Source organism: Oryx dammah, unplaced genomic scaffold (assembly GCF_014754425.2).
Source record: "Oryx dammah isolate SB20612 unplaced genomic scaffold, SCBI_Odam_1.1 HiC_scaffold_9, whole genome shotgun sequence".
NCBI lineage: Eukaryota > Metazoa > Chordata > Mammalia > Artiodactyla > Bovidae > Oryx > Oryx dammah.
Genome location: NW_024070193.1, coordinates 5,612,122 through 5,638,722, shown reverse-complemented (window position 1 = coordinate 5,638,722; position 26,601 = coordinate 5,612,122). Strand labels below are relative to the sequence as shown.

At 48.6% G+C, this 26,601-nt stretch overlaps 1 protein-coding gene across 1 annotated transcript in view; it reads left to right on the top strand.

Moving 5' to 3' along the window:
* SLC6A11 (solute carrier family 6 member 11) overlaps positions 1 to 26,601 on the top strand; it is a 123,825-nt gene that overhangs the window by 93,291 nt on the left and 3,933 nt on the right. The window contains exons 8-13 of the mRNA XM_040246763.1: positions 7,396 to 7,520; positions 17,758 to 17,870; positions 20,553 to 20,690; positions 23,185 to 23,287; positions 24,002 to 24,102; positions 24,878 to 25,048. Coding sequence (XP_040102697.1) covers positions 7,396 to 7,520; positions 17,758 to 17,870; positions 20,553 to 20,690; positions 23,185 to 23,287; positions 24,002 to 24,102; positions 24,878 to 25,048 — 751 coding nt within the window. The remainder of the gene's footprint in view (positions 1 to 7,395; positions 7,521 to 17,757; positions 17,871 to 20,552; positions 20,691 to 23,184; positions 23,288 to 24,001; positions 24,103 to 24,877; positions 25,049 to 26,601) is intronic.

Below are 26,601 nucleotides of genomic sequence, written 5' to 3'. Positions count from 1 at the left end.
TAATGTGAAAACTCGTAGACTCATGGCGATGATGCTGTCCCTCAACACAGATTCACCGGAAAAGGAAGGATTTTTCAGCAAATGTTTCTGAGCTAGGATAAGTATTTTGGTAGAAATAGTTAGGATGGAGCCTAATACTTGGCCCCACATATGCACCATAGTAAGTGCAGGAAAACTAAAGAGTTAAATACTTTTTTAAAAAAGGAAACCATCCTAAAGTGAGGAGTATAATACTGTTTTCATAATGAAAAAGATATGGAAACACCCAAAATGATTAGGTCAGGGAGGGAAATGACACACTGATTCACATAAATATCTAGAACTTCAAATTTTCTAGAAAGACATAAGAAACTATTAAAGAGCCACCTCTGAAGAGAAGCGTGGAGATGGAATGATGGGCTTTTTCTACTTGTACTTTCCCATACAATTTAAATGTTTTGTCTTGTCTTTACTCTTGAGTACATATAGATTTTATAATCCTTAAAAAGTCACATTAATACAAAGATTATCTATATACATTCTGCATAACATCTCCAAACAAAATATGAAAATCATCTACAAAACTAAAGGACATAATAACATGTAATTCAGTTCAGTTCAGTTGCTCAGTCGTGTCCGGCTCTTTGCGACCCCATGGACTGCAGCATACCAGGCTTCCCTGTCCATCACCAGCTCCCAGAGCTTGCTCAAACTCATGTTCCATCAAGTCATCACTTGATGGCATCAAGTGATGCCATCCAACCATCTCATCTTCTGTTATCCCCTTCTCCTCCTCTCTTCAATCTTTCCCAGCATCAAGATCTTTTCCAATGAGTCAGGTCTTCACATCAGGCCAGAGTACTGGGGCTTCAGCTTCAGCATCCATCCTTCCAATGAGTATTCAGGACTGATTTCCTTTAGGATGGACTGGTTGGATCTGCTTGCAGTCCAAGGGACTCTCAAGAGTCTTCTCCAACATAACAGTTCAAAAGCCTCAATTCTTTAGCACTCAGCTTTCTTTATAGTCCAACTCTCTATAGTCTCTCTCTTTATAGTCCCATACATGACCACTGGAAAAACCATAGCTTTGACGCTGTTTGCCTTTGTTGGCAAAGGACTGTGTCTGCTTTTTAGCATGCTGTCTAGGTTTGTTGTAGCTTTCCTTCCGAGGAGCAGGCGTCTTTTCATTTCATGGCTGCAGTTACTACTGCAGTGATTTGGGAGCCCAGGAAAATAGTCTCACTGTTTCCATTGTTTCTCGTCTATTTGTTGTGAAGTTATGGGACTGGATATGCCATGATCTTAGTTTTCTGAATGTTGAGTTTTAAGCCACTTTTTTTCACACTTCTCTTTCCCTTTCATCAAGAGGCTTTTTAGTTCCTCTTCACTTTCTGTCATAAGGGTCGTGTCATCTGCATATCTAAGGTTATTGATATTTCTCCTGGCAGTCTTGATGCCAGCTTGTGCTTCTTCTAGCCTGGCATTTCACATGAGGTACTCTTCATATAAGTTAAATAAGCAAGGTGACAATATACAGCCTTAACGTACTCCTTTCCCTACTTGGAACCAGTCTGTTGTTCCATGTCTGGTTCTAACTGTTGCTTCGTGACCTGTATACAGGTTTCTCAGGAGGCAGGTCAGGCTGTCTGGTATTCCCACCTCTTTAAGAATTTTCCACAGTTTTGATCCACACAGTCAAAGGCTTTGGCGTAGTCAATGAAGCAGAAGTAGATGTTTTTCTGGAATCCTCTTGCTTTTGCTATGATCCAGTGGATATTGGCAATTTGATCTCTGGTTCCTCTGCCATTTCTAAATCCAGCTTGAGAATCTGGAAGTTCTTGGTTCACATACTGTTGAAGCCTTGCTTGAAGAGTTTCGAGCATTGTTTTGCTAGCATGTGAGATGAGTGCAGTTGTGAGATAGTTTGAACATTCTTTGGCATTGCTTTTCTTTGAGATTGGAATGAAAACTGACCTTTTCCAGTCCTGTGGCCACTGCTGAGTTTTCCAAGTTTGCTGGCATATTGAGCGCAGCACTTTCACATCATCTTTTAGGATTTGACGTAGTGCAGCTGGAATTCCATCACCTGCACTAGCTTTGTTTGGAGTGATGGTTCCTAAGTCCCAGTTGACTTTGCATTCCAAGATGTCTGGCTCTAGGTGAGTGATCATCACACCATCGTGGTTATCTGGGTCATTAAGGTCTTTTCTGTATAGTTCTGTGTATTCTTGCCACCTCTTCTTAATATCTTCTGCTTCTGTTAGGTCCATACCGTTTCTGTCCTTTATCGGGCCCATCTTGCATGAAATGTTCCCTTGGTATCTCTAATTTTCTTGAAGAGATCTCTAGTCTTTCCCATCCTATTGTTTTCCTCTATTTCTTTGTGTTGATCACTTAGGAAGGCTTTCTTATCTCTCATTGTTATTCTTTGGAACTCTGCATTCAAATGGGTATATCTTTCTTTTTCTCCTTGGCCTTTTGCTTCTCTTCTTCTCTCAGCTATTTGAAAGGCCTCCTTACACAACCATGTTGCCTTTTTTGCATTTCTTTTTCTTAGGGATGGTTTTGAACACCACCTCCTGTACAACATTACGAACCTCTGTCCATAGTTTTTCAGGCACTCTGTCTTTCAGACCTAATCCCTTGAATCTATTTATTACTTCCAGTGTGTAATTGTAAGGGATTTAGGTCATAGCTGAGTGGTCTAGTAGTTTTCCCTACTTTTTTCAATTTAAGTCAATTAACATGTAACATGATACTCAAAAGCAATTAACATGTAATATGATACTCAAAAGGGTTAGTTCCCTACTAATGTAAAGAATAGAAACAGATCTAAATGAAAAATCCTAAAACACCAAGAAAAAGATCATAACACGCTCTTAAAATAATCAGCTCATTTTCCTCCACCAGCAAATGAGCTGTGATCTGAAAATGAGCCCTCGGTGTAGGTGAGGGTACAGTGGGAGGAGCCATGTCTGCGTGTGGTGGTGGGATGGGGCCTTGGATGTGATAGCCGCATGATTCGGTTATTGTGAGGCTCAAGTGGGCGCCTCGTTTCTGAGGACTTTGGTCAGTGATGAAGTCCCTCTCATGTTATCCCCATCTTCGACGGAAGGGAAATTGAAGCTCATGGATATGGTCCCCCCGCCACCTGCCAGCTAGGTGTGGTGGACCTGGACTCTGGCCACGGTCTGCTAACCTCCATCCCAGCACTCCACCACCTCTTCTCAGAAAGCTGAGTTTGTGATGGCTTTGCTCACCCACTTGTTAAGCCAGCCATGTGCTCTATGTGCCACTAAGTGTGAGACCCCCAGTCGCTACCTTGAGAGGTACAGCTCCAGTCTATAGAGGTTGCACCTTGGCGAAACCGAGGCAAAGGAAGGGGGCAGATCCCACATGCTGGAGGAAAGGCCACAGGGGAAGCCAGCGAGCTCTCTTAAGAGTCCCTGGGCTGTTGGGCAGAGAGGTCACTGGGGACTACCGGACAGAGGGATGCTAGAGACGTGGGAGGTCAGGCCAGGTTGCAAGGTAGACTCTCTCATCCTTCAAGGTGTTAACAGGAGGTGGGTCTGGGATGTGAGAGGTAGAGCACTATCAGCAGTGAGATGGACAGAACCAGGGTCAGAAGAGAAAGGCGTGGGCACAGGGAAAGCACCGGCAGGCCTCTGGTCCAGGTTGAGGGTGACCCCCTTGGGATCCTAGAAAGAGATGCTGTCCGCATCCGTCTGTCTGCACATCAGCCGCCAGCCTGCCTCTGTTGTGTGCCAGGCGTGGCAGAGATCTCTAGGTCACCTCCTGCTCAGCCTTCAGCTCCATGAGGACGCAGTCTGAGTCCTCTTGTTCATCATCATCCCTCCAGCCTAGGAGAACGCTGGCCGAAGTATAAGGAACCGAGGAAAGAGCCATGCCATTATGCAGATGGGCACACTGAGGCTCGATGCAACGTGGCTTTGAACCTGCGCCTTTCTGGCACCCTTATTCCGCACTCCCAGGCCTAGCCATTGCTTTCCCAACTACTAAAATCAGCAAGGGTTTGGCCAAGACTGCATGTCATCAGGCTGTGTCTTGGGACAGCGGCAGCTTTCTTCCCCGCCGAGCACGTGGGTGAAGTATGCTGACCGCCCCAGACCCCTTCAGCTCCCCCATCCAACAGGCAGGTTTTTTCCCCCTTCCCATCAGCAGAAGAAGGTAAATCCCCTAAGTGACATTGCAAAAGTCTGAGGGCTCCTTTTATTTCCATTTCCAAATTGTCCTGTGAACGGATCTTCCTGACTCAGAGGGAGTAAATTAATACCCTCTTCCGACAGCATAATAGCTTCTGGAGGTCTTCAAAGCCCAGCTCAGCTCCTGCCAACTTCAAAGTGCATGTTATGTAGGTTTTCACCTAGAAGGTGCCCTGTGGGGAAGGAATTAGAGGGCTGCAAATGGAGCAAACCAGATGGGGAAAATCCTCACTTCAGAACACAGGCCGCTAGGTTCTCTGCTTGTAGGTGGGGGTGCTCTGAGGAAGGGGAGCAAGGGCACAGAGCTGGAAGGGGCCTTGGATCTGCTCAGAGCCTGTGCCCCTCTGTGGTCAGGAAGTCACTTGAGGTGGGTGGGCTCTGAGGGAAGGTGGGGACCTTGCAATAAGGGACATTTGTTTCCAACAACCACATGAATACCCAAAGGTTATTTTCCAAAAGTCAGGATTTAGAAGTCTGAATTCTTAGGGAGCACTGCTTCTGTGTAGCTCCCAGGGAAAAAGTGGGCTTTGGTGTCTGAGACGGCTGGATTCATATCCCAGCTTCAGTGTTGTTCAGTCTCTAAGTCGTGTCCAGCTCTTTGCGACCCCGTGGCCTGCAGTACGCCAGGCTCCTCTGTCCTCCAGTATCTCCCGAGTTTGCTCAAATTCGTGTCCACTGAGTCAGTGATGCTATCTAACCATCTCATCCCCATCTTCTCCTTTTGCTTTCAGTCTTTCCCAGCATCAGGGTCTTTTCCAGCTTCACCAGCAGATGACAGAGAGCTTGAGTGTGTGTCTACCCTCCCTGGGCCTCAGGATTCAGTGACAGTGCTCAGCACTTCTGGTCCAAAAACACAGAAGAATCCCAGCATGGAGAGGCTGTGGAGAAAACCCTTTCCTCATCAGTCCTGCCTTGCTTTGCACTGTTTCCAGGGGCGGGAAACAGGCATTCAGGACAGACTTATCTCAGCCTTAGGAATAACTTGGCCTTCCTGGGCTGAGCTGACTTTCCCTCAGAGTGGAGGTGATCATGCGTGCTAAGTTGTTATAGTCGTGTCCAACTCTTTGCAACCCTGTGGACTGTAGCCCACCAGGCTCCTCTGACCATGGGATTCTCCAGGCAAAAATACTGGAGTGGGTTACCATGCCCTTATCCAGGGGATCATCGCAATCCAGGGATCAAACCTGTGTCTCTTTTTAGGTCTCCTGCATTGGCAGTTGGGTTCTTTACCACTAGCACCATGTGGGAAGCCCAGAAGGTAATCAGGCCTGCAGATAAAGTCTCCAGGCTTGGTAGCCCAGTTTCTGTCCACAGTGCCTGAAGAGTTCTGTAGAAAAGGCCTGTATCAGTCAGTCACTGCTGCAAGAATGCTGTGTAACAAGCATCCCCAGAACTCAGTAGCTAACCACCAAAACCACAGCATTTGCTTTTATTGCTCATAAGTCTGTTGGGGACTCTGTCTTTCAGGCTGTAGGTTGGAAAGATTTGGCTCCAGGGTCCAGGCAAGGCTCAAGGCCGTGCCATGTGTACATTCTGGGGTCCAGGCTGCAGAGATAGGAGCTACTCTTGGAAAATGCTTCTCATGGCAAATCACAGAAAGGGCGAGGACAAGACCAATTGCACAAGTGCATCTCAACCCTCTGTTTAATGTCACATCTGTTGCTATCTCATTGGTCAAAGCAAGTCACGTGGGTAAGCCCTCAGTCAGTGGGGCTGGGAAATACACTCCACCCCAGGGAAGAAGGCGTGGAAGTGACTGCTTGCTGGAAAATGACTTAATTGATCACAAGGCCCAAGAGTCCCTCTTATCCAAGCCACCTTGTCATCTAGCCAATGAGAGCAGGCCCAGAGAGAAGATACTGCCAGGAGAATTGGAACCCTAGTCTAATGCTCTTCCCACCATGCCCTTGATTCCCAGGGTCAATGCAAGGCATCTGGGGGTCACAGTCACCAACATCAGTGTAACCTTTGATTGCACTGCAAAAAGCATGGTGTCAGGAGAAGAGGAGGTGAGAGTCCTGCTCTGTTCTTGAGTCTAGTGCTCAGTCCTGGATGTGGCACTCTTGAAGAGGGACAAGCTGGACTGAATTTCAGAGCACAAACAGGATCACTGGTAAGGGAACTGGGGGCTTAACTGAGCGAACTAAAACCTCAAGGAGCTATAGGTCCTCTATCTTCAGGTCTTTAGGCTGTTGGGGAGGTTAGAACTAACACTTCCCAGAGAAGGTGGATTTGGGTCGAACAGAGCATGAGGAAGTTCTCACACTGTCAGCGGCAGGAGCCATCCAAGAAGCCGCGCACCACGGAGCAAGGTGGGTGGTCCTGCTGGCTAGGGTCACTGTGGGGATGCTCCGGGCTGGTGCTGCTCCAGGGAGGAGACCGGACAGCCCACCCAGGGCCCTCCCTTTAAAGTGCAGCGTCACGGGTGTTGTGAGCCTGACTCCCACGCGCACGCTCTGCGGTGGCCGAGGTCCCGGGAGTCTGGTCCCCTGACCCGCCTGCGTGAGGGTGCACAGCCCCAGGTTGGAAGGGCCGGGAGGTACGGGCTCTGTCTTCGTCCTCTTGGCGGAGTCTCGTCGTTTGTAGTCCGGAATCTCCTGCATCACGGCTTTGTGCTGGCGCTTCTTTGCTGTGAACCCTGGCCAGGAGCAGGGGGCAGTCACTGCCCTGGTGAAGCAGCACCCCCCCGCCCACCTCCATGAGGGGTCTGGCCTGGGAGGGTCTGCTCCTTGCAGCATCAGAGTGGAGGCTTGTGTGAGGTCTGGGAGACGCTGGGCCAGGAGGGGTGTCTCTCCTGAGGCCTCTGTGCTGGCTAGGAAGCAGCCCTTTCTTTCAGAGGTTGCTATCTTCATGCTTTGAGCTCCCAGAAAATCAATCCTCTCTCACTTGCCTTGGTTTTCTCTCCTGCCAGGAGTTTGGAGAAGCGTTGGTTTGTCTCCAAGTCTTTCCTTCCTGGTGTACGTTTTCCCACTTGCCAGCCTCCCTTCCTTCCCACCCCCTGTCTGTGCTTCCGGTCTGCGACTGACCTCACCTTCTAGGAAAATGCAGGAGAAGCTGTGTGACCGTGGGCCAGCCACCTCCCCTCTCTGAACCCCGAGGGCTTCCTTGGCGCTAAGACAAAACGTGCCAGCGCTGCACCGGTTCCGCCCATCGGATTCTGACCCGAGCCCCTCTCCCTGCTTCCCCCCGCCAGGGACTGCATCATGCTCTGTTGCTTGAACAGCGGCACCAGCTTCGTGGCCGGGTTTGCCATCTTCTCAGTCCTGGGCTTCATGGCATATGAGCAGGGGGTGCCCATCGCCGAGGTGGCAGAGTCAGGTGAGTTTGCCGAAGTGGAACCATGGCCTTCCTCCTCAGCTCGCTCTTCTCCTGGGCTCAGGTCTCAGGAGGGGGGCCCCTGTCCCTCAGCAGACCAGGCTCCTGCAGGGGAAGCTGCCAGCCCAGAGCACTGACACTGTCGCCTCGAGAGCCACGGGAGCCTCCACTGGCCTCCCTGCCTCCACTGTTGTCCCCTCTGCCCCATGCGTCACGCTCCTGCAGAGTGATTGGGCTTTGAAATGCAAAGCTGACCCTGTGCTCCCCTGGCGAACAGTCTGTTTTGGCTTCTCATAAGGCTGACCTCTCAGCGTGGCCCCCAAGGCCCTGCCCTGCCCAGCTCCGGTGGTCTCACCGCGCACCTCGCTCCCCCAGGCTCACTCCCCACCACACCGGGGTCCCCTTTCACGTCTGTGGTTGCCGCCTCCCTCCCACCCCAGCGCTTTTGCATATACTGTTCTCCCTCTGCTGGAAGGACCCCTTTCCCTTTCTTCATTCTATGGGTAGAGTCACCATGAGTGTGACACTCTTCATGTAAAATGACACGTGTTTGTATCAAACACACCACAGGTAGGGTAGTTGCTGCTGAAGTGATTGTGCAAAATGGTGAAGTCTCCCCTTGATTCACATGGTTTTGAATCCTGGGACAATTCATTGTATAGTATTATAAAGTATAAAAATAGTTTGTATCTACATGACAGAGTTAGACGCTAACCTCCATACATCTAAATAGGTTTCTCAGCTACAGGAATGTCTAGTGAGACAGTCAGGAGCATCACGGGGTCTAGCCTCCGGGGCTTCTGTCTGCTCAAGGCTGCTCATGACCCCCGTTTGTTATGACAACCCCTGCCACCTGCAGGGCTGCATTGCCTCCGTGGAGAACTCTAGTCCGTGGCATGGCTGCTTTTGCCTGACATGCACAGATAGGAAGTACCTCTCTGACCCACCAAGCTGGGCAGGGTGGTGGGTGTGGACCCTGGATCAGGAAGCTGGTTGCCGAGCTCGGCTTCATGGCCCCCTGGGGCTCCACCTTCTTCTGCATGATATCTGTCAGAGAGAGAGAGAGAGAGAGAGAGAGAGACAGTCCCTGCTGAAATCAGGGGACCAGAGCCGGACCAGAGGATGTTAACATGACCAGAGCTGTCTGTCATAGGTTGCACACTCAGGGCAGGAACTGCCTCATACGATCCTCAACTCAGCCCCCCAAGGAGGCACTTTTGCTACCCCTGTTTTACCAGTGAGGAAGCTGAGGCTCAGAGAGGTGTGGTCGCTCACCTAAGGTCACATACACTGCAAGGAACAGAGCTATTGGATCTGATCCAGGCCACGCTCTGAGTGCTCTGTCCTGCAGCCCACGGTGGGCAGGCACCTGGCACTCCACACGACATCCACGTTCCTTCCGGGCAGTAAACCGCAGCGCAGGCCTGCGAAGAGGGACTGGCACCTCCTCCACGGGACCCATGCCTGCTCGGAGGATCTGCCTCTTCCTCTGTAAAATGAGCAAACTAATTCCCAGCTCAGGGGTTGAGGGACACAGCATATCTGTGGCACTGTTGTTGCTCTTTTCATCATTATTTCTGTTTGATAGATGCATTTTAAAGATGAAGCTCAGAGTGGAGGTAGAAAGGAAAAGAGCCAACTAAGACAAATTTTTTTCTTTTTTCAAATTGTAAGCATACTTACTGTAGGAAAATGTTTAAATATTGACAAAGGAAAAAGTCACCAGTCTGACTCAGACTGCACTGTGAGGTTCTCTTGCCAGATTCCATCCATATACCGCTATACCTATACTAATGAAAACTGGATCGTATTCGGTTTTATCTTTCCATTCACAATAAACCATGAGAGTTTTCTTCCTCAGTAAGTAGAGATCTCAGCATCCCAGGTGGCTCATTGGTAAAGAATCTGCCTGTGGTGCAGGAGATGTGGGCTCAGTCCCTGGGTCAGGAAGATCCCCTGGAGGAAAAAATGCCAAGCCACTCCAGTATTCTTTCTGGGATAATCCCATGGACAGAGGAGCCTGCCGGGCTACAGTCCATGGGGTAGCAAAGAGTCAGAGATGGGTGAGCACAGATAGAGAGCTTAATCGTGACTTTTCATGGCCAAGTGAGAGTCCACAGAATGGATGTGCCGTAATTGATGTGTGGTATTCCCCTAAACAGATGTACCATGATTGATTTACTCTGTCTCACCTATCAGGCCCCAGGCTGGTTGTTCATATACTACTTCATGAAGCACCTACAGCACCTCTGCAAGGCAGGCTTTATGAAGGCTGTGCAGAATGTGTCCTGCACAACTACACAGGATGCCATTCATGTAGACAGCAGTCCTGGGCTTTATGCTGCCCATTAGAGACGAGGACACTGCTCTGTGGCTCCGAGCATGAAGTGGTTCCTCTAAGGTCGCACAGAACATAGGTGGTACAGCCTGGCCTGGCTGTCATCTCTTCTGCTTCACCCTCTGTGTCACTTCAGGTGCTAAGGAGGTAAACCTGCTCTGTGCTTAGGGGTGTGAATCAGACCAAGATGCCCTTTAGGAGTTCCTGCCTTTTGCAGAAATTGCATATTGCAAGTATGTAGCCCTCTTACCTTGCTCAGCAGGATCTTACAGGGAAAACTGTAACTTTCAATACCTAATTAGAAGGATTTAAAGTAAACACTGTAAGTTTTTATCAGAAGAAGCTGGGGGAAAGAAAGGAATACAAAGTAAGTAGAGAATGTTAGAAGTGTTAGTCGGTTTGTGGTATCCAACTCTTTGTTACCGTGTGGACTGTGGCTCACCAAGCTCCTCTGTCCGTGGAATTCTCCAGCCAAGAATAGTGGAATCAGTACCCATTCCCTTCTCCAGGGGATCTTCCCAACCCACGGATTATACCTGGGTCTCCTGCATTGCAGGTAGATTCTTTACTGCCTGAGCCACCAGGGAAGCCCAGAGTAAGTAGAAGCAAAGAACTAATTAAGGTAAGACATGCAAGCAATAGAGAAAATTTCAAAGTGAAAATTTTGTATTATAAAAGATAGCAAAATTTATAACACCTTGACAGGACTAATGAAAGGAAAAAGGAGAGAAAATACAAATTACTGATATCAGGAATGAAAGAGGAGATGTGGCTACAGGTCCTGCAGACATTAAAAATGAGAATAAGGAAATACCATGAACAACTTCAAACTAATACTTGATAATGTAAATTAAATGGGCAACTTCCTAAAAAATACTACATAATTTAGTTAAGCTAACTCAAGAAGAAACAGAAAAACTAAATGGCTTTGTATTTCCAAAATAAATTGAATTCATTGTCAAAAATCTTTCTAGCAAGAAGACTCCAGGCCCTGCTGTTTCACTGGTGAATTCTACTAAATGTTTAAGTAGAAATAGTGTTCTTTTTCTTGTTCAGTCACTCAGTCATGTCCAACTGTTTGTGACCCCATGGACTGCAGCACACCAGGCTTCCCTGTCCTTTACTATCTCCTGGAGTTTGCTCAAAATCATATCCATTGAGTCAGTGATGCCATCCAACCATCTCATCCTCTGTCGCCTCCCTTCTCCTCTTGCCCTCAATCTTTCCCAGCATCAGTCTTTTCCAGTAAGTTGGCTCTTCGCATCAGGTGGCCAAAGTACTGGAGCCTCAGCTTCAACATCAGTCCTTCCAATGAGTATTTAGGGTTGATTCCTTTAGGATTGACTGGTTTGATCTCCTTGCAGTCCAAGGGACTCTCGATAGTCTTCTCAAGTACCACAGTTCGAAAGCATCAGTTCTTCAGTGCTCAGCTTTCTTCATGGTCCAACTCTCACATCCATACATGACTACTGGAAAAACTATAGCTTTGACTAGACGGATCTTATCAGTCCTGCACAAAGTCTTTTAAAAATTAGAGGAAGTAAGAGTATCTGAGGACAGTGACAACTGTTTAGCTTCTTATTATCCCAATTTTTTCGCGCAAACAAGATAAAACAGGAAGGGAAAAGTATATTCTACACAAAACTGTGCCTCCTGGATAATTTGAAGACAGAAAATGTTGAAGCTGCACTGTGACAGAAAGAAAAATCACCAATCCAAGCACACAATATCTGCTGCAAAGGCAAGCCGAGAAAAACCGTGGGACAGATGGAAGAGGGAAAGGATCTGGGAGTGATTTGGTGTGGTCACCAGAAAGATTGAATCTACACTCAATCTGAAAGTCCTGGAAAGGATCCTAACAGATCCTTTAGCAGGGACTACAGGGGTTCAAAGTAGGTGTGATTTCAAGGAGTAAGGACCATTTAGAGGCATAGGCACATTTTAAAGGCACATTGAAACATAAACCTTGCTGAGAAAAAAAGAGGCAAGGGGCAAAAAGAAAGAAGAGTATCCTTTTATAGGGAGATGGTGAACGCATGCATGGTGAAGGGAGCCCAAGAAAAAGAGGTAAAATGTAAAGGCCTGCAAAACAAAAGAGAACCAGGGACTTTCCTGGTGGTCCAGTGGCTAGCACTCCACGCTCCCAGTGCAGTGGGCCAGATTTCAAAGAAATAGAGACAATCCTCAAGGCTTCCAGGCAAGAAAAGATCATAATAGCAAAAGTATTAACCTAGCACCATGCTTTTTGAAACCGCCGTACAAAGCAAGGCAACTAAGGGATACCATTTTAAAAAATTCATGTTAATAAGTAAAAACCAGGATTTAATATCCAGCCATGTCTTCATGTATCTTATGGCTATATATGTTATATATAGTATGTTAAAGCTATATAGAAAAGCCATTTTTAATATGCAAGAACTTAGAGACTTCTTGTGATGTTCTGACATTCTTCTATCAGAGCATGAATGTCATCCAACCCAATAATGACTGGTAAAACTCCAGAAAAAGACTTATGTTGAGCTCTTAAAATATATAAAATATGTATTAATATGTATGTATATATATAACATCAAAACAAAGGTGGGGAAGAAGACAGAGAACTAGTGTAGAAATACACTGCATACTGTTACAAAGTAGGGATCATTCAACCAAAAAATAGAGAGAGGAGGCAAGAGAAGATAGAAAAAACTCCCTGGTGTGTGAGTAATAAGTGGTGGTAGATACTCGTAGGTGTGGGGGACCTGAAAAGACAGTTTAAAGGTTTAAATAAGAGACTAAGGGCCTAAGAACATTAAAAAGGGTACAAGTATGAAGTTAACCACTAGAATAAAAACATTGTTATCGCTCAGTTGCTAAATGAGTCGGACTCTTTGCTACCCCATGGACTGTAGCAGGCCAGGCTCCTCTGTCCATGGGCTTCTCCAGGCAAGAATCCTAGAGTGAGTTGTCGTTTCCTTCTCCAGAGGATGTTTCCAGACCAAGGACCAAACCTGCATCTCCTGCACTGGCGTGTTTTTTGGTTTTTGTTTTTTTTTTTACCACTGAGCTACCAGAAGAGCAACATAAGCCTTCCTAAATAATAATTTTTTAAAAAACCAGAATACACAACTCATATACATATGAAATATACATAATTATATATTGTCCGTCAAGACCAAATATATCAACCTTGTCAGTAAAGGTGAATGACCTTAACTCATCTATGGAAAGAAAAAGATTTTCAGTTTGACTCACAAAGTAAAACCTATGCATAGGCATACCGTGTTTTATTGTGCTTCACTTGTTTTATTTTTGAATTTTTCACAAACTCACGGTTTGCGGCAACTCTGCATCAAGCCACGTGTACCAGCACAATTTTTCCAACAGCATTTGCTCACTTCATGTCTCTGTGTCACATTTTGGTAATTCTCACAGTATTTCAAACTTTTAAATTATTATTAAAACTAGTGGATGAGGAGTTGCTTCTTATGAGTGAGTAAAGAAAGTGGTTTCTTGAGATCGAATATACTACTGGTAAAGATGTGACGTTTGTTGAAATGACAGCAAAAGTGCTGGAGAAGACTCTTGAGAGTCCCTTGGACAGCATGGAGATCAAACCAGTCAGTCCTAAGGGAAATCAACCCTGACTACTCATTGGAAGGACTGACACTGAAGCTCCAATACTTTGGCCACCTGATGTGAAGAGCTGAGTCACTGGAAAAGACCCCGATGCTAGGAAAGATTGGGAGCAGAAGGAGAAGAGGGTGTCAGAGAGGAGACGGCTAGACGGCATCCTGGTGCAATGGACATGAACGTGGGCAAACTTTGGGAAATGGTGAGGGACAAGGAGGCCTGGCGTGCCACAGCCCATGGGGTCACAAAGAGTCAGACATGACTGAGCAACTGGACAGCAGTAAACATAACTGCTAAAGCAAAAGCAGAATTTAAGAGGATTGACTCCACCTTTGAAAGAAGTTCTACTCTGGGTACAAATGCTATCCAACAGCCCTGCATGCTACAGAGAAATCACTTGTGAAAAGAAGAGTCAGTCGATGGCAGCAAACTTCATTCTTGTCTTATTTTAAGAAATTGCCACCACCCTGATCAGTCAGCAGCCATCAACATTGCAGAAGACCTTCCCCCAGCAAAAAAACTACGACTCACTGAAGACTCAGACGATGGTTAGCGTTCTTCAGCAATAAACTATTTTTTAATCAATGTATATACCTTTTCTTAGACCTACTGGTATTGTTCACTTAGTAGACTAGTGTAAACATAACTTTTATATTTTCTGGGAAACCAAAAAAATTCATGTGACTCGCTGTACTGGGATGTTCAGTTTGCCGTGGTAGTCTGGAGCTAAACCTACAACATCTCTGAGGTATGCTTATCTATTCTGTATATAAGAGACACACCCAGAACAAAGTGACTCACAAAGGCTATAAATAAAGACAGAGTAGCATTCAAGCCCATGTGCATTAAGGATGACAAAGGATAATACTTTTTAATGTTAAAAACCACAATTCACAGTGAAGATATAGCACACACACATATGTATGGACCAAATAACACAGCAATAATCTTTATGAAGCAAAGAACTGCAGACAATGCAAGGGGACACAGAAATAAACTAACAATAAGAACTTTACTAAACACATTTATCAATAGAAGTGCAGGAATGAAAATAATTACATTTCTTGTCCAGAAAAATAAGAACAGCAACAAAATGAACTAAAAGACAGTTCAAGGAAGGAAATAATAAAAAGCAGAAAGTAATGAAGTAGAGAACTGGGGTTTTTTTTAAATAATAAATTAAAATTCTAGGTTTTTCAAAATAAAAATAGGCAAATCACCAGATGATCAAGGTGGGGGGGGAACGAGGTTGGAGGGTAGAGAACATACAAATAACAAAATAAGAAATTACAAAGGGGAAATAACCATTGGAGCAGAAGACATTTTTTAAAATCATAAGAGATTACTTTGCAATCCTCTTTGCATATAAATTTGAAAACCTAGATGAAATGAATATTTTCCTAGGGAAATGGAGATTGCTAAACTGACCCCATTTGATTTAGAAAGCTTAAACAGGCCAATTTCCATAGAAGAAACAGACAAAGTTACTGAAGAGCAACCTCACAAGAAAACATCAGGCCCTGATGGCTTCTCAGAGGAATTCTACCAAACCTTTGAGACCAGATAAGATAGACCCAGTGCTCTATAAATTATTCCAGATTATTGAAAACGGAGGAAACTCCTAATTCATTACCTGAAACACATAGTATTGAAACCTAAACCAAATAGACAATGCCAAGAAAGAAAACTACAGATTAATATCACTCATGCATGTTGATGCCAAAATACCAAATAAAGTATTAGCAAACTCAAATCTAAAATATTAGAATCCAAAATCACATTAAGAAGGTAATATACCATGTCCAAGTAAGATTTATTCCAGGAATAATGGAAGGTTGATTTAATGCTAAGAAAGCCATTAATATCACACACCATATTAATAGTCCAAACAAAGTAAATCATAAATAAATCATAAATTTCCAAAGATGCGGAAAAAGTCTTTGAAAAATTTGACATTCATTCATTATAAAAAATAAGTAAATGGAAATTAAAGGATATTTTTTTAAAAAGGATATTTTAAAAAATAGGTGTGTGCATTCTCTTTAAAAATTAAAGAGAATGGTTGCCTACAGTGGTGAGTGGAAAAGGGATAGAAAAAGGTGAGGAATTAAGAAGTAAGGAGAAGGAAGAACACCTTCTCAGAGTATTTATCTTTAGTAGCTGTTACTGAGAGCTTCAGTATTGTTTCACAGAGCACCCAAGACAAATAGTTACTTTTTTTAGGTGGAACCAAATATAATACAAATAGTAATGAATGAACTTAACTGTATTACAAATGCATAATCCAATCATTCTGAAAAGAATGGGAAAGAAAAGAGCTAACAAAAGTGAATTTCAGGAAGCAGTATGTTGACTGAACATTGTAAAGCTAAAAACATGTTCCATATTGTACTGAAATTCCTACAGACTATAATAAGACAAGAAAAAGTAAACGTATTAAGATTATAAAGGAAGAATAAAAACTGTCTTCATTCCTAAACAACATGATTGACCACACAGAAAATCCTAAGAAATCTACAAAAAAAAAATTTATACCAACAACAAACAATTGGGAAATTTTTATATTCTGATTTTCACAAAATGTAATTTAAAAACGAAAAGGTAAGCAACAGACTTGGAGAGGATAATCATAATACTTTTGTTTCATAAAGGGTTTGTATCCCAAATATATTAAGAATTCTCACAATTCAGTAAAAAGGAGCTAGCCCAACTGAAAATGGGCAAGAACACAGGAGGTACTTCACAAAAGAAGATGTTGATATGTAGCAAATTCCTTGATAGTCCAGTGATCAGGACTCCTTGCATTCACTGCTGAGGACCTGGGTTCAGTCCTTGGTTGGGGAACTGAGATCCTGCATGTGACAACATGGGCAAAAAATAAATAAAAAATTTTAAAAATAATAAAAAGATTTATTACTGGGGTTGCAAAGAGTTGGGACACGACTGAGCGACTGAACTGAACTGAACTGAAAGATATGTGAAGATAATTCACATTGTTAGTCATCAGGGAAATACAAATTTAAAACATAATGGTATAACACTTCATATCTACTATAATGACTAAATTTAAAAGACTGACAACCTCAAGTGTTGACAAGGATGTGGAGCCCCTGAAACTCTCAATTGTTGCTGGTAGGAATGTAAAATGACAGAGTCACTTTGGAAATCTGTTTGGCATTTCTTAGAAAATTAGACATATGATTCCCATATGATCTGGTAATTCCCCTCCTAGGTAGGATGAACAAAGCTAATCTCAGGTGGAAAAAAAAAAAAGAGCAGTAGTTGCCGAGTACAGAGATAGGGAGTGAGGGCGGAGAGACTGCAGAGGGGGCCAGGGGTGGAGGAAGTGCTCTCTTCTCCAGTGGCGGTTATCTGGGTGTCTCCACGTTTCAAAACTCATTGAATCATACACTTAAAATGATAGGTGAGTGTTTTGAAGTGAGTTTTGAAACATGGAGATACCTAGATAACCACCACTGGAGCAGAGAGCACTTCCTCCACCCCTGGCCCCCCTCTAAGGCTGTTTTTTAAGGTAGAAGATAATGAGGATAAATGTTTCTTGAACATTTACCTTTTCAAGTGCTTTCCATATTTTTGCATCATCACACTGAACTCTGCCAACTGCCTTCTTAGGTAGGAATCCATTGTTCCCATTTTCTAGCTGAGGAGACAAGGGTGAAGCTCCCAGTAAAGAATGGGGATTTGAACCCTTGGCCACCATGCTGCAGGGCTAGAACATCAGACTCCCACCCTGAGGCTGTGCTGTCAAGCCCCTTGTTGGGAGCAGTCAAGAGGAGTGAGTGTGGACCTGGGAGATGCTCAAAGGAGAAGGTGGCCTGGGTGGACCAGCAGTTGTCCAAGCCCTGACTGCTTACATAGGAGCCACTGGTTCTTCTGTCACCCTAGACTGGCTGAATTAGGGTCTCTAGGTGGGCTTGAGAACCTGCATTTTAGTAAGAATGCCTCCCACCACCACCTCTCTTCACCTACCCCAGTAAGAATAGAGGCATGTCTGTGCAGAGGAGGGTCTGGGTGTCAGACTAACCTGGGCTTGAGTCTTGACCCTTCCAGATCCTTGCTTCCTTCTCTGTGCCTCAGCTTGCTCATCTGTACAATGGGTATACTCATAGAACCAGAAGCATGCGGGTGGCTGTGAGATGTACATGATTCAAGAAAGAATTCAGCACAGCACTTGGCACAAAAGAAACACTTAGTCCATTTTAGATGAACATAGCAATTGAATGAGGCACTGAACTCCACTCAGCCCCCTTCTCTCTGCTTCCTCTCCAGGCCCTGGCCTGGCCTTTATCGCCTACCCAAAGGCCGTCACCATGATGCCCCTCTCCCCACTCTGGGCCGCCTTGTTCTTCATGATGCTCATCTTCCTGGGCCTGGACAGCCAGGTAAGCAGGGAGCCCAGGCGGCAGCAGCAGGGAGGGAGTCGGGGGATGGGGGGGGGCCGCAGGTGCTGCTCCCAGGAACAGATCTGGGGCCTGCACACCACGTCCTGGTTCTGGTCAGTCAGGACCAACCAGATCATAAAAGACTGGGAACACAGAATAGCGTCTGCTTTCTTCCTTGATCTCCACATTGGGGCTCCCATGACACGCCCCAGGTGGACACCTGGGTGGGTCCTGGGTACCACCACCAGCTCCTGCTCCCCCACATCCGCACCCTGCCCCAACCCGCCTCTGTTCTCCTGCCTCTCCCAGACCCACCCCCACTTGGCAGCCCACCTTCCTCCATGAAGGATGTGGAGTTAGAACTAACAGTTTATCTGTTTGCATTTTCCTTTCTATAACGCAAATGTGCGCACTTACATCTTTTCACCCCCGTCCACCCTCCCACCCTCTTTCAATCCCCTCTGTGGTTTTCCTGCTGGAATCCTGTGGCCTCTTCATCTCCAGAAATCAACCCTTGGCCCTGCTGCTGTATTGTGGCTGGCCTTCCTAAGAGCCCCAGAGAAGGTCTTCCAGCCAAAGCCAGGCTCTCTGAGGCTCTCAGACAGGGGTCTCTTGGCGAGGTGCTCCCCGCCCCCCACCTGTGACCTTGTGCGAGTCACTCAGCATCCAGGCCCCATGGCTGGTGTGGCTGTCAATCCAGCCACGTCCTATTTCTTCCCCTGGATGGTTTCTCAGAAACTGCTAAGCCGAGCTGCAGAAGCAACCGGGTGTTTTTGCTGATAACCGTCCCTCCATTGTCACCAGCAGAGGCCTCAGGAGGGATCAGCAGCTTGTGTGACAGTGACGGGCCTGTCTCCTCATAGGGGTGTGGAGGCTGGGCCTGGGCTCTGCGAGCCCCTGGGCTGAGCCAAACCAGCACTAGGGCTGAGGTACTCTATTTGCTAAGAGGGCCTGGGGCCCCAGGGCAGGGGGTGGCTGCTCAGACCACCCCCAAGTGTGTCTGGGCTGTGCCCCCAGTTTTTAATCATGATAGCCATATGAGCTGGTGGGGGCAGGGCTTCTATTATCCCCATTTTACAGAGGAAGAAACTGAGGCTCAGAAAGGCCAAGTGACTTGACAGGATATGCTCCCAAGTCTCTGCACCTCGTAGCCCATCTGCTCTGATGCCTCTTCAGTTTAAGTGCTGGATCAACAGCATCCCCTGAGTCCCCTTCCTTCCCTATAGATCCTAGAGGAAGGACGAGCACAGCTAGTCTTCCCCTAGAGACAGGACAGCCTGGAGGCCAGGAGCCTGGGCATTGGAGTCTAGACTGAGTTTAAGTCCCAACTCTTGCCAGCTGGGTGACTCTGGGCTGTGCTCAGTCCCTTTGCACAATGAGGATGGAAATACCTTCCCTGGGGAGATAGACATAGACCAGAAAGGGCATGGAGTCAAGCAGTGGCTCCAGGGATGGGGGTGCCCCCAAATAATGACTTCCCAGTGCCCCACAGTGGTGAAAGCCCAGCCTCTGGAACAAGATTGCCTGGTTCAAATTCAGGCCCTAAAAGATTAGACCTTTGTGACCTCAGGGCAAGTTACCTACACCACTATGCTTCTGTGTCTTCTTTACAAAAGAGGGACAATGGTAGAACTTAATACATAGAGATTAAAGAAATTAACATCTGTTAACTACCTAGAACTGAGCCTGGCACACAATAAGCACCGTGTGTTCACCACTGTTGTTATTAGTCATCTATCAAACATTTTCTGAGCTTCTGCTCTGTGCCACTTGAAATAGATGTCAGTGACATGGCCCTTGCCTTCCAGGGTCTCACCTTTTTGTAAGGAGACAGATCTGAGCAAGCATGGACCCTACAGATGAGGGTGGGGCCTGGAATAGGGGCTGGGGTCTGTTCTGCCCAAGTCGAGGGCAAGAAGCAGCAGTCAGGAAAAGGCCCATGCAGGAGACCTGCCCACAGTGCTGGGAGAACTCGGGGAGGGGGGTGAGGGATGTGCTGGGCTATTTGGTCTGGGTGTTGACGGTTGAGTAGGAGTGTGACTGACCTCATTCCTGGCCCTGTCTCAGCATGGTGGGACACAGATGCATAGTGCCTCAAGCTCTGCCATCTAAACTTGCCCAGCCCAAACACAAGAGCTGGGTATTAGCTCCCCTGATTGCCCTCCCCCCAGAAGAAGGCCACCTGCCCTCCAGAAGCAAAGGGCAGGGGCACTGTCACGGGCCTGGAGGATGAAGTAAGTCAGGCCCCCACAGACTGATCAGAGCCCTCAGCTCTCAAGACAGTTACCCAAACTGCCATCTTGCTTCCCAGGCCAAGACTGGATCTCATTTATTTCGTCCACCCCAGAAAAAGACCCAGCACATGGGCGCATGACTGGCAGCATAAGGGAGAAGGAATTCTAGCTTTAGAGTCAGGAGACCTCATCTCAAGGCCTGACTCTGCTGCTTCCTAGCTGAGAGACTTTGGGCTGGTCACCTTCCCTCTCTGAGCCTCAGGGTCCTCTTGTGTTGAATGGGCCTGCTGGCATTCTGTAAGCGTGGGGGATACTGTTATTCTTGGATCCTCCGTCAGGGTGAGGAAGTGTGGCAATGAAGGTGAAGCCCAGTGGGGAGGGAAGCCCGGGCTTTAGGGCTACTGTGTCTGCCTGGAGGGCCTCACACCGTCATTTCTGCCCCATCCAGTTCGTGTGCGTGGAAAGCCTGGTGACCGCCGTGGTAGACATGTACCCCAAGGTCTTCCGGAGGGGCTATCGGCGGGAGCTGCTCATCCTGGCCCTGTCGGCCACCTCCTACTTTCTGGGCCTCGTGATGTTAACGGAGGTGAGTGATAGCCACACAGGTAAGTGGCGTGGACAGGGTAACACGAGGGGTAAGCACCTGGGCTTTGGTGGCGCCAGTGGTAAAGAACCCGCCTCCAGTGCAGGAGACATAAGAGATGCGAGTTGGATCCCTGGGTTGGGAACATCCCCTGGAGGCGGGCATGGCACTCCAGTATTCTTGCCTGAAGAACCCCATGGACAGAGGAGCCTGGCGGACTACAGTCCATGAGGCTGTGAAGAGTCGGACACAACTGAAGTGACTTAGCATAGACACGTTGGGTTAGGCGGATCTGACATCACATGCCAGCTCTGACCTTGACTGGCTGAGTCACCCTGCCTTCAAGTCCGGCCCTTCTCAGTGACTCTGTGTTCTCGTGCTCGTGATGAGTCATCGTGAGACTCCATGGACATTCTCATTCAGCACTTGTATAAATGCTCAGCTCCAGGTCTCCACCGCCAGAAGGAATAACACTCACAGTGAGGAAGGCTGGGTTTACCTGGTCATTATGAGCAGCCATGGCAAGCCACTCCCGTATTCTTGCCTGGAGAATCCCATGGACAGAGGAGCCTGGGGGGCTAGAGTCCATGGGGTCGCAAAGAGTCGGACAAGACTGAGCACCTGAGCCCACGAGCATCCAGATGCCCAGGCTGCCCCTTTTAGTAAAACTTCTGGGTGAAGGAGGCACTGTCTGCCGGAGAACCCTCAGCTAGTGGCTTTCACTGGCCTCAAGTTCAGAACAGGCTTCATCACTGAGGAACCGGGACACCTTCAGGCACTGTGTGTTCCAGCTCCAACCCTCTGTGTGTCCCCTCTTGTCTCTGCCAGGCCTGTGGGCAAGGAGGGGCTCATCACACCCCCAAACTCAGACAGTCTCATAAAGCCATGATTCTCTTCCCTCCTGCAGCATCCTGTCTAATAAATACTTTCTTAAGTACCTTGGGAAGGCGAAATTAGGTATCTTTTTACCCACACTCACAAAATTAATTTTAAAAACCAAGCCGCTCTCCCCCTCCAAATAACCAAAAAACTGCTGCCAGGAGACACAAAGGGGTTTTGTAAGGAACATGGAAAAAGTGAGGGAATTCAGAATCTGTCAAAGCAGCTGATGTGGTACTGAGGTCAGTCTGCTGATCTTCATCATTCTCTGCCTCTCAACTCAAAAAAACCACCTCCTCCTGGAAGCCTCCTCTGCTTTCCTTCCCACCCAGGACTTCATTCTAAGCTCGATCCAGTCTCCATCTGGACATTACAGTGACCTGTCTATTCACCTGCCCCACCAGGCCCCAAGGTCCTCAAGAACAGGAGCCAGCCTTGATCTGTTCTGTGCCCCTGGGGCCTGGCCCAGAGTGTCTAACTCCTGCTCCTAGTCATTGTCACATTAATGGGAGGATAATCAGCATTGGAGCCAATGAATGGTGCCACACTTCCCCCCTGCCTCTCTCCACACAACCAGTGAGCAGGGCCTCATTAAGTGCTGATTAATTAGAGTCGAGTCTTTTGTCACGCACAAACTGGGAGGTTACCTGATGCCTTCAAGAGGCTGGTGGGGCTACAGGAAAAGCAGGCATTCGTGGGTATCCTCGGCTTGCAGCAGGCCCATCGATGGAGGGCTCTCCTGGACGCCGGCTGGCCGGCCCTGGTACCCTGGCTCACAGAGCCCTCTCCCAGGCCTTGGGCCCCAGGCCCATCACGGAACCAGCGCTGTGCCCACCCTGGACCGGGAATCAGCAGACACTCAGGCCCCACACACCCACCTTCACCCTCTGCAGAGGCATGTCTGTGAGTGACCACACCAGGAACTTAAACCTGCCAAATGGGCCGTGGCAGACTCAGTAATTGCTGGAAGGATCTTCTCCCTCATTTAAACACATTTAAAGCTCTGCTCTAGGGGAAAATAGTCTGCAAATATCTGCGCCTCCATGGAGGTGAGGGGGTGGGCGGTGAAGGTCACAGGCTCTATAGCCGGACGCCTGGGCCCGGTCCTCAGGCCCACGGCTGGGTGACCTGTGGTGACCTGTGGTGACCGGTGGTGCGGGTTCTCAGCACTCCGGGGCTCTGCTTCCCTGCGTGCGCACTGAGGACCCCAGCAGCACCGGCCTTATGACCGCACGAGGCAGGACCTACAAAAGCTGCTGTGTGGACGCGTAGGAGAGGGCAAGGCTAGAGGCAGGGAGGCCTGTGGGGAGGCCTTCACAGCCCCCTGGAGAGAGGTGCTGAGCCTGCCCGACCTCCAGTCTCCAGTTTCTGTGTTGTGTCTAAATTCAGGGAGCAGAGACAAGACAAACCTCTGAGATCCCAGCAGCCCCTGAGGGTGGTCTGAGGGTGGTGGGTGCGGCATTCAGAATGCTGGAGAGACCAGTCTGCCCTGGTGGATGTGACTCCGGGATGGGAGGTGACCGCATGGCCGGACGCCCTCGCCGAGGCCAGCTGGCTAACCCTGCTCTCCCCTGTGTCTGTCTGTCCCTCTTCCCTGCGTCTGTCCTCCCACCCACAGGGCGGTATGTACATCTTCCAGCTCTTTGACTCCTATGCCGCCAGCGGAATGTGCCTTCTCTTTGTGGCCATCTTCGAGTGCATCTGCATCGGCTGGGTGTATGGTGAGTGGAGGCCGAGCCCGCCACCCCCCAGCGCCCGGGACCTGGGTGGGCTGGGCTTCCCTGTGGCCCGTCTCCATCTCCATTAGCCTCTTCCCCTCAGGGACGTCTTGGGTTCTCCCACCTGTTGGAAGACCCTCCTGCTTGTATACCCTTTTGCAGCACAGGGAGGGGTTCCAGGCTCAGGCACTGTAACCTTGGGTCCATCCTTCTGCCCCTGAGGCTCAGTTTTCCCATCTGTATAATGGAGTAGTCATCACCATGGCTCCTAGTAGGAGGGAGTGTAGACAAACCAGCCAGCTCAGTGACCGGCCCTTAGCACCTGCCTTTGGGTCTTCCTGTTCCCCAGACTGAGTGAGTGGATGAGAGTTGCTGGGCTTGTGAATAGACGCCCACCAGCCCTTCTGTCTGAGCCCCAACCCCCACCCCACCCATGCAGGTCAGCCAGCCTGACCGCCCTCAGAGCGACCACCTTCCACCTTTTCCCCAGAAACTCCTGACTGAGTCAAGAGGGGTCTCTTCAGAGCCAGAGCCCCTTCCACCACAGTTTATCCTCATGCCACACATCACTAACACCCTGGTAGTTTCTAAGCGGTAAATAGGGTCCCTGCCACAATTTGTCTCCTGCTGAGGAACGCAGACACTCATCACCTTTCCTCTGAGGCTTGTACAGAAATTCTCTGGGGTGTCTGTGCCCGTCTGCTTTATTCTGGACAGGAAGCAACCGCTTCTATGATAACATCGAAGACATGATTGGCTACCGGCCGTTGTCACTCATTAAATGGTGCTGGAAGGTTGTGACCCCCGGGATCTGTGCGGTAAGGGTGCTGCCAGGAGCCAGCTGCAGCCCACCACACCCCTACTTCTCCACCCCTCACCCACTTCACCCCAGAGCCCAGGCCTAACTGAGGAGGTGATGTCCTCCTGGGGCACCCTCTGTGCACTCAGAAAGTCCAAGACAACTGATACCTTTCCAAGCCAGTGTTTTTTGGGGAGTCAGTCTCTGGGCTGGGCTAGGGGGCCTCACTATGACTCCAGTTATACCACCAGCTTGCTGTGACAGTAAGCAAGTCACCACTCTTCTTGGGGCCTCAGATTCTGAACCCGCAAGCCTGGGCAGATGGCACCCACCTCTGTTGGGGATGAGGAACAAAAGACATCTGGCTCTGCTGTTACCAATGAAGCAACAGCTTGAGGGTAATGAGAAGCTCACGCTCTGCCCCTCAGACCAAACTGCAGAGAGGCCTTGGTGAAAGGATGTTTAATTAAAGAAACAAAACCTCTGCTCTTCACCCAGTCCTTGGCACTGAAAGTATCTCAGAACATCCTCACCAACCATCTTAGTTCTGAAAGACAGCTGTGAAACCAGCCCTGAGAAACAGCTAGAAAAAAATTTTTCTGACTGTTTAGAGGCTCCTGGGGGGTCGAGGAGAGTCTCCTGGGACCTGTGAGGCCTGTTCCCTGTGCTTCTCGCTGAGGACAGGCAGGGTGCCACCTCTCCGAGGCCACCGGACAGGGTCGCCCATCTCCCCCACTGGCTGCCCGCACCCAGGCTGAGGGCCGCCCCAGGGACCTCTCCCCATCTCTCTGCAGGGCATCTTCATTTTCTTCCTGGTCAAATACAAGCCCCTCAAGTACAACAATGTGTACACCTACCCCGCCTGGGGCTACGGCATCGGCTGGCTCATGGCCCTGTCCTCCATGCTCTGCATCCCGGTCTGGGTCTGCATCAAGGTGTGGAAGACGGAAGGGACGCTGCCAGAGGTGAGCGGCCCGGGAGGAGGGGTCGGTAAGGGTGGGGCGGCGGGGGGTGTGACACAGGCCGGGGCTGGCTATGCTGGGGAGGGCTGTGCTGGTGAGTGTGAGTGTGGCCACAGGAACCTCTGGGTTCCCGCTTCCTCATCTGGGCCACGGGCATGATGAGAACGTGCCTCCACGTGTCTCCTGGGGAAGCCTGGCCAACTCATCCATGGCAGGGGTTCATCAGCACTGCTGTGCTGAGGCCTGGAGATTGAGCTGCCTTCCCTGAGTTCTGCCTTCCCTGAGTTCGGTTTTCCCATCTGCAAAATGGGTCAGCAGCAGTCCCTCACTTGCAGAGGTTGTTTGAGGACTCAGGGAGTGCACAGAGGGACAGCACTTGAGCCAGGACTTGGGAGAGAGAGGGGCCAAGTGTCAGCCCCTGGTATCCTGTCGATCCCGTTCATTAAGGACCCCGTTTCCAGGGCGCAGGGAGAGGGTCTGACATCTGGGGGCATCTGTCCTGTGCCGTCATCGGGCAGAGCTCTCTCTGTTCCGCATCTCCTCTGTCGCCAGAGAAATGCAGGCAGTTGCCTAAGATCAGACTACCGAGAATTAGCAAACCGACCATTTTCAACAATTCTATTGAAGTGTGTTCTCTGTATCATAAACTTTTTCACCCATTTCTGATTCAATGGTATATTTTTTGTAGCAGTGTTCTGTGCCGTGCCGTCATCACCATAAATCTGTTTGCAAACATTTTTATTTATTTACATGTATTCTTAGGTATTCATAAGATTCCCAGTGCTTGTTCCCAGTAAGCCCTGTCCCAAGCCCCAGACACCCAGAAATCTCTCTATATATGCTTCTTTGGGGCATTTCCTGCCAATGGAATCGTGCTGCCCATGGTCTCCTGGTTGTTTAGTGAATTTGGACCCCGGCCCGTCATAGCCTGGACACCCACTCTCTCTTCACTCTCCTTTCCCACCTGCTGGGGGATCAGGAGGTCTGAGTCAGCTTCATGCCCCTTTTGCTAATTGTGTGCTCTGTGCCAGACGCTGCTCTAAGCCATCAACAATCAGTAGGCTGCCGAATTCGAATCCTCACAGCTGTCCTGTGAGGTGGAGGTGCTTCCTGTCCCCACGTCACAGGTGAGGAAGCTGAGCACAGAGAGGGAAAGCAAATTACCCCAGGGCACACAGCCTTGGAGTGGTAGAGCAGGTACCTGAGGCTATGCCTTCATGCCCCATACCCCTTGCCTAGTGCCGCTCCCAGTGCAGTACCCCGGGGTCTCGGAGCTGAGCTGTGTCTCACAGACGTGCGGCCTGTGTGGCAATGCCCCCCAAGGCAAGTGTCAGCCCAGAGTCAGCTCCAGCCAGCCCTTCTGTCCACCCAGGGAAGAGCCAGCACCCAGCCAGGGGGAGCAAGCCGAGAGGGAAGGTCTCTTTCTCCAGCCTGCTCCTGCCCCCAGAGCAAGGCCGGGTCCTCCGCTCCCGCAGGGAATGTAGGGCAGGGGCAGTTGTTGATTCTGACTTGGGACCAGGCGTGTGCAGAGGAGAGCTGCCCTGGAGCCCGAATAC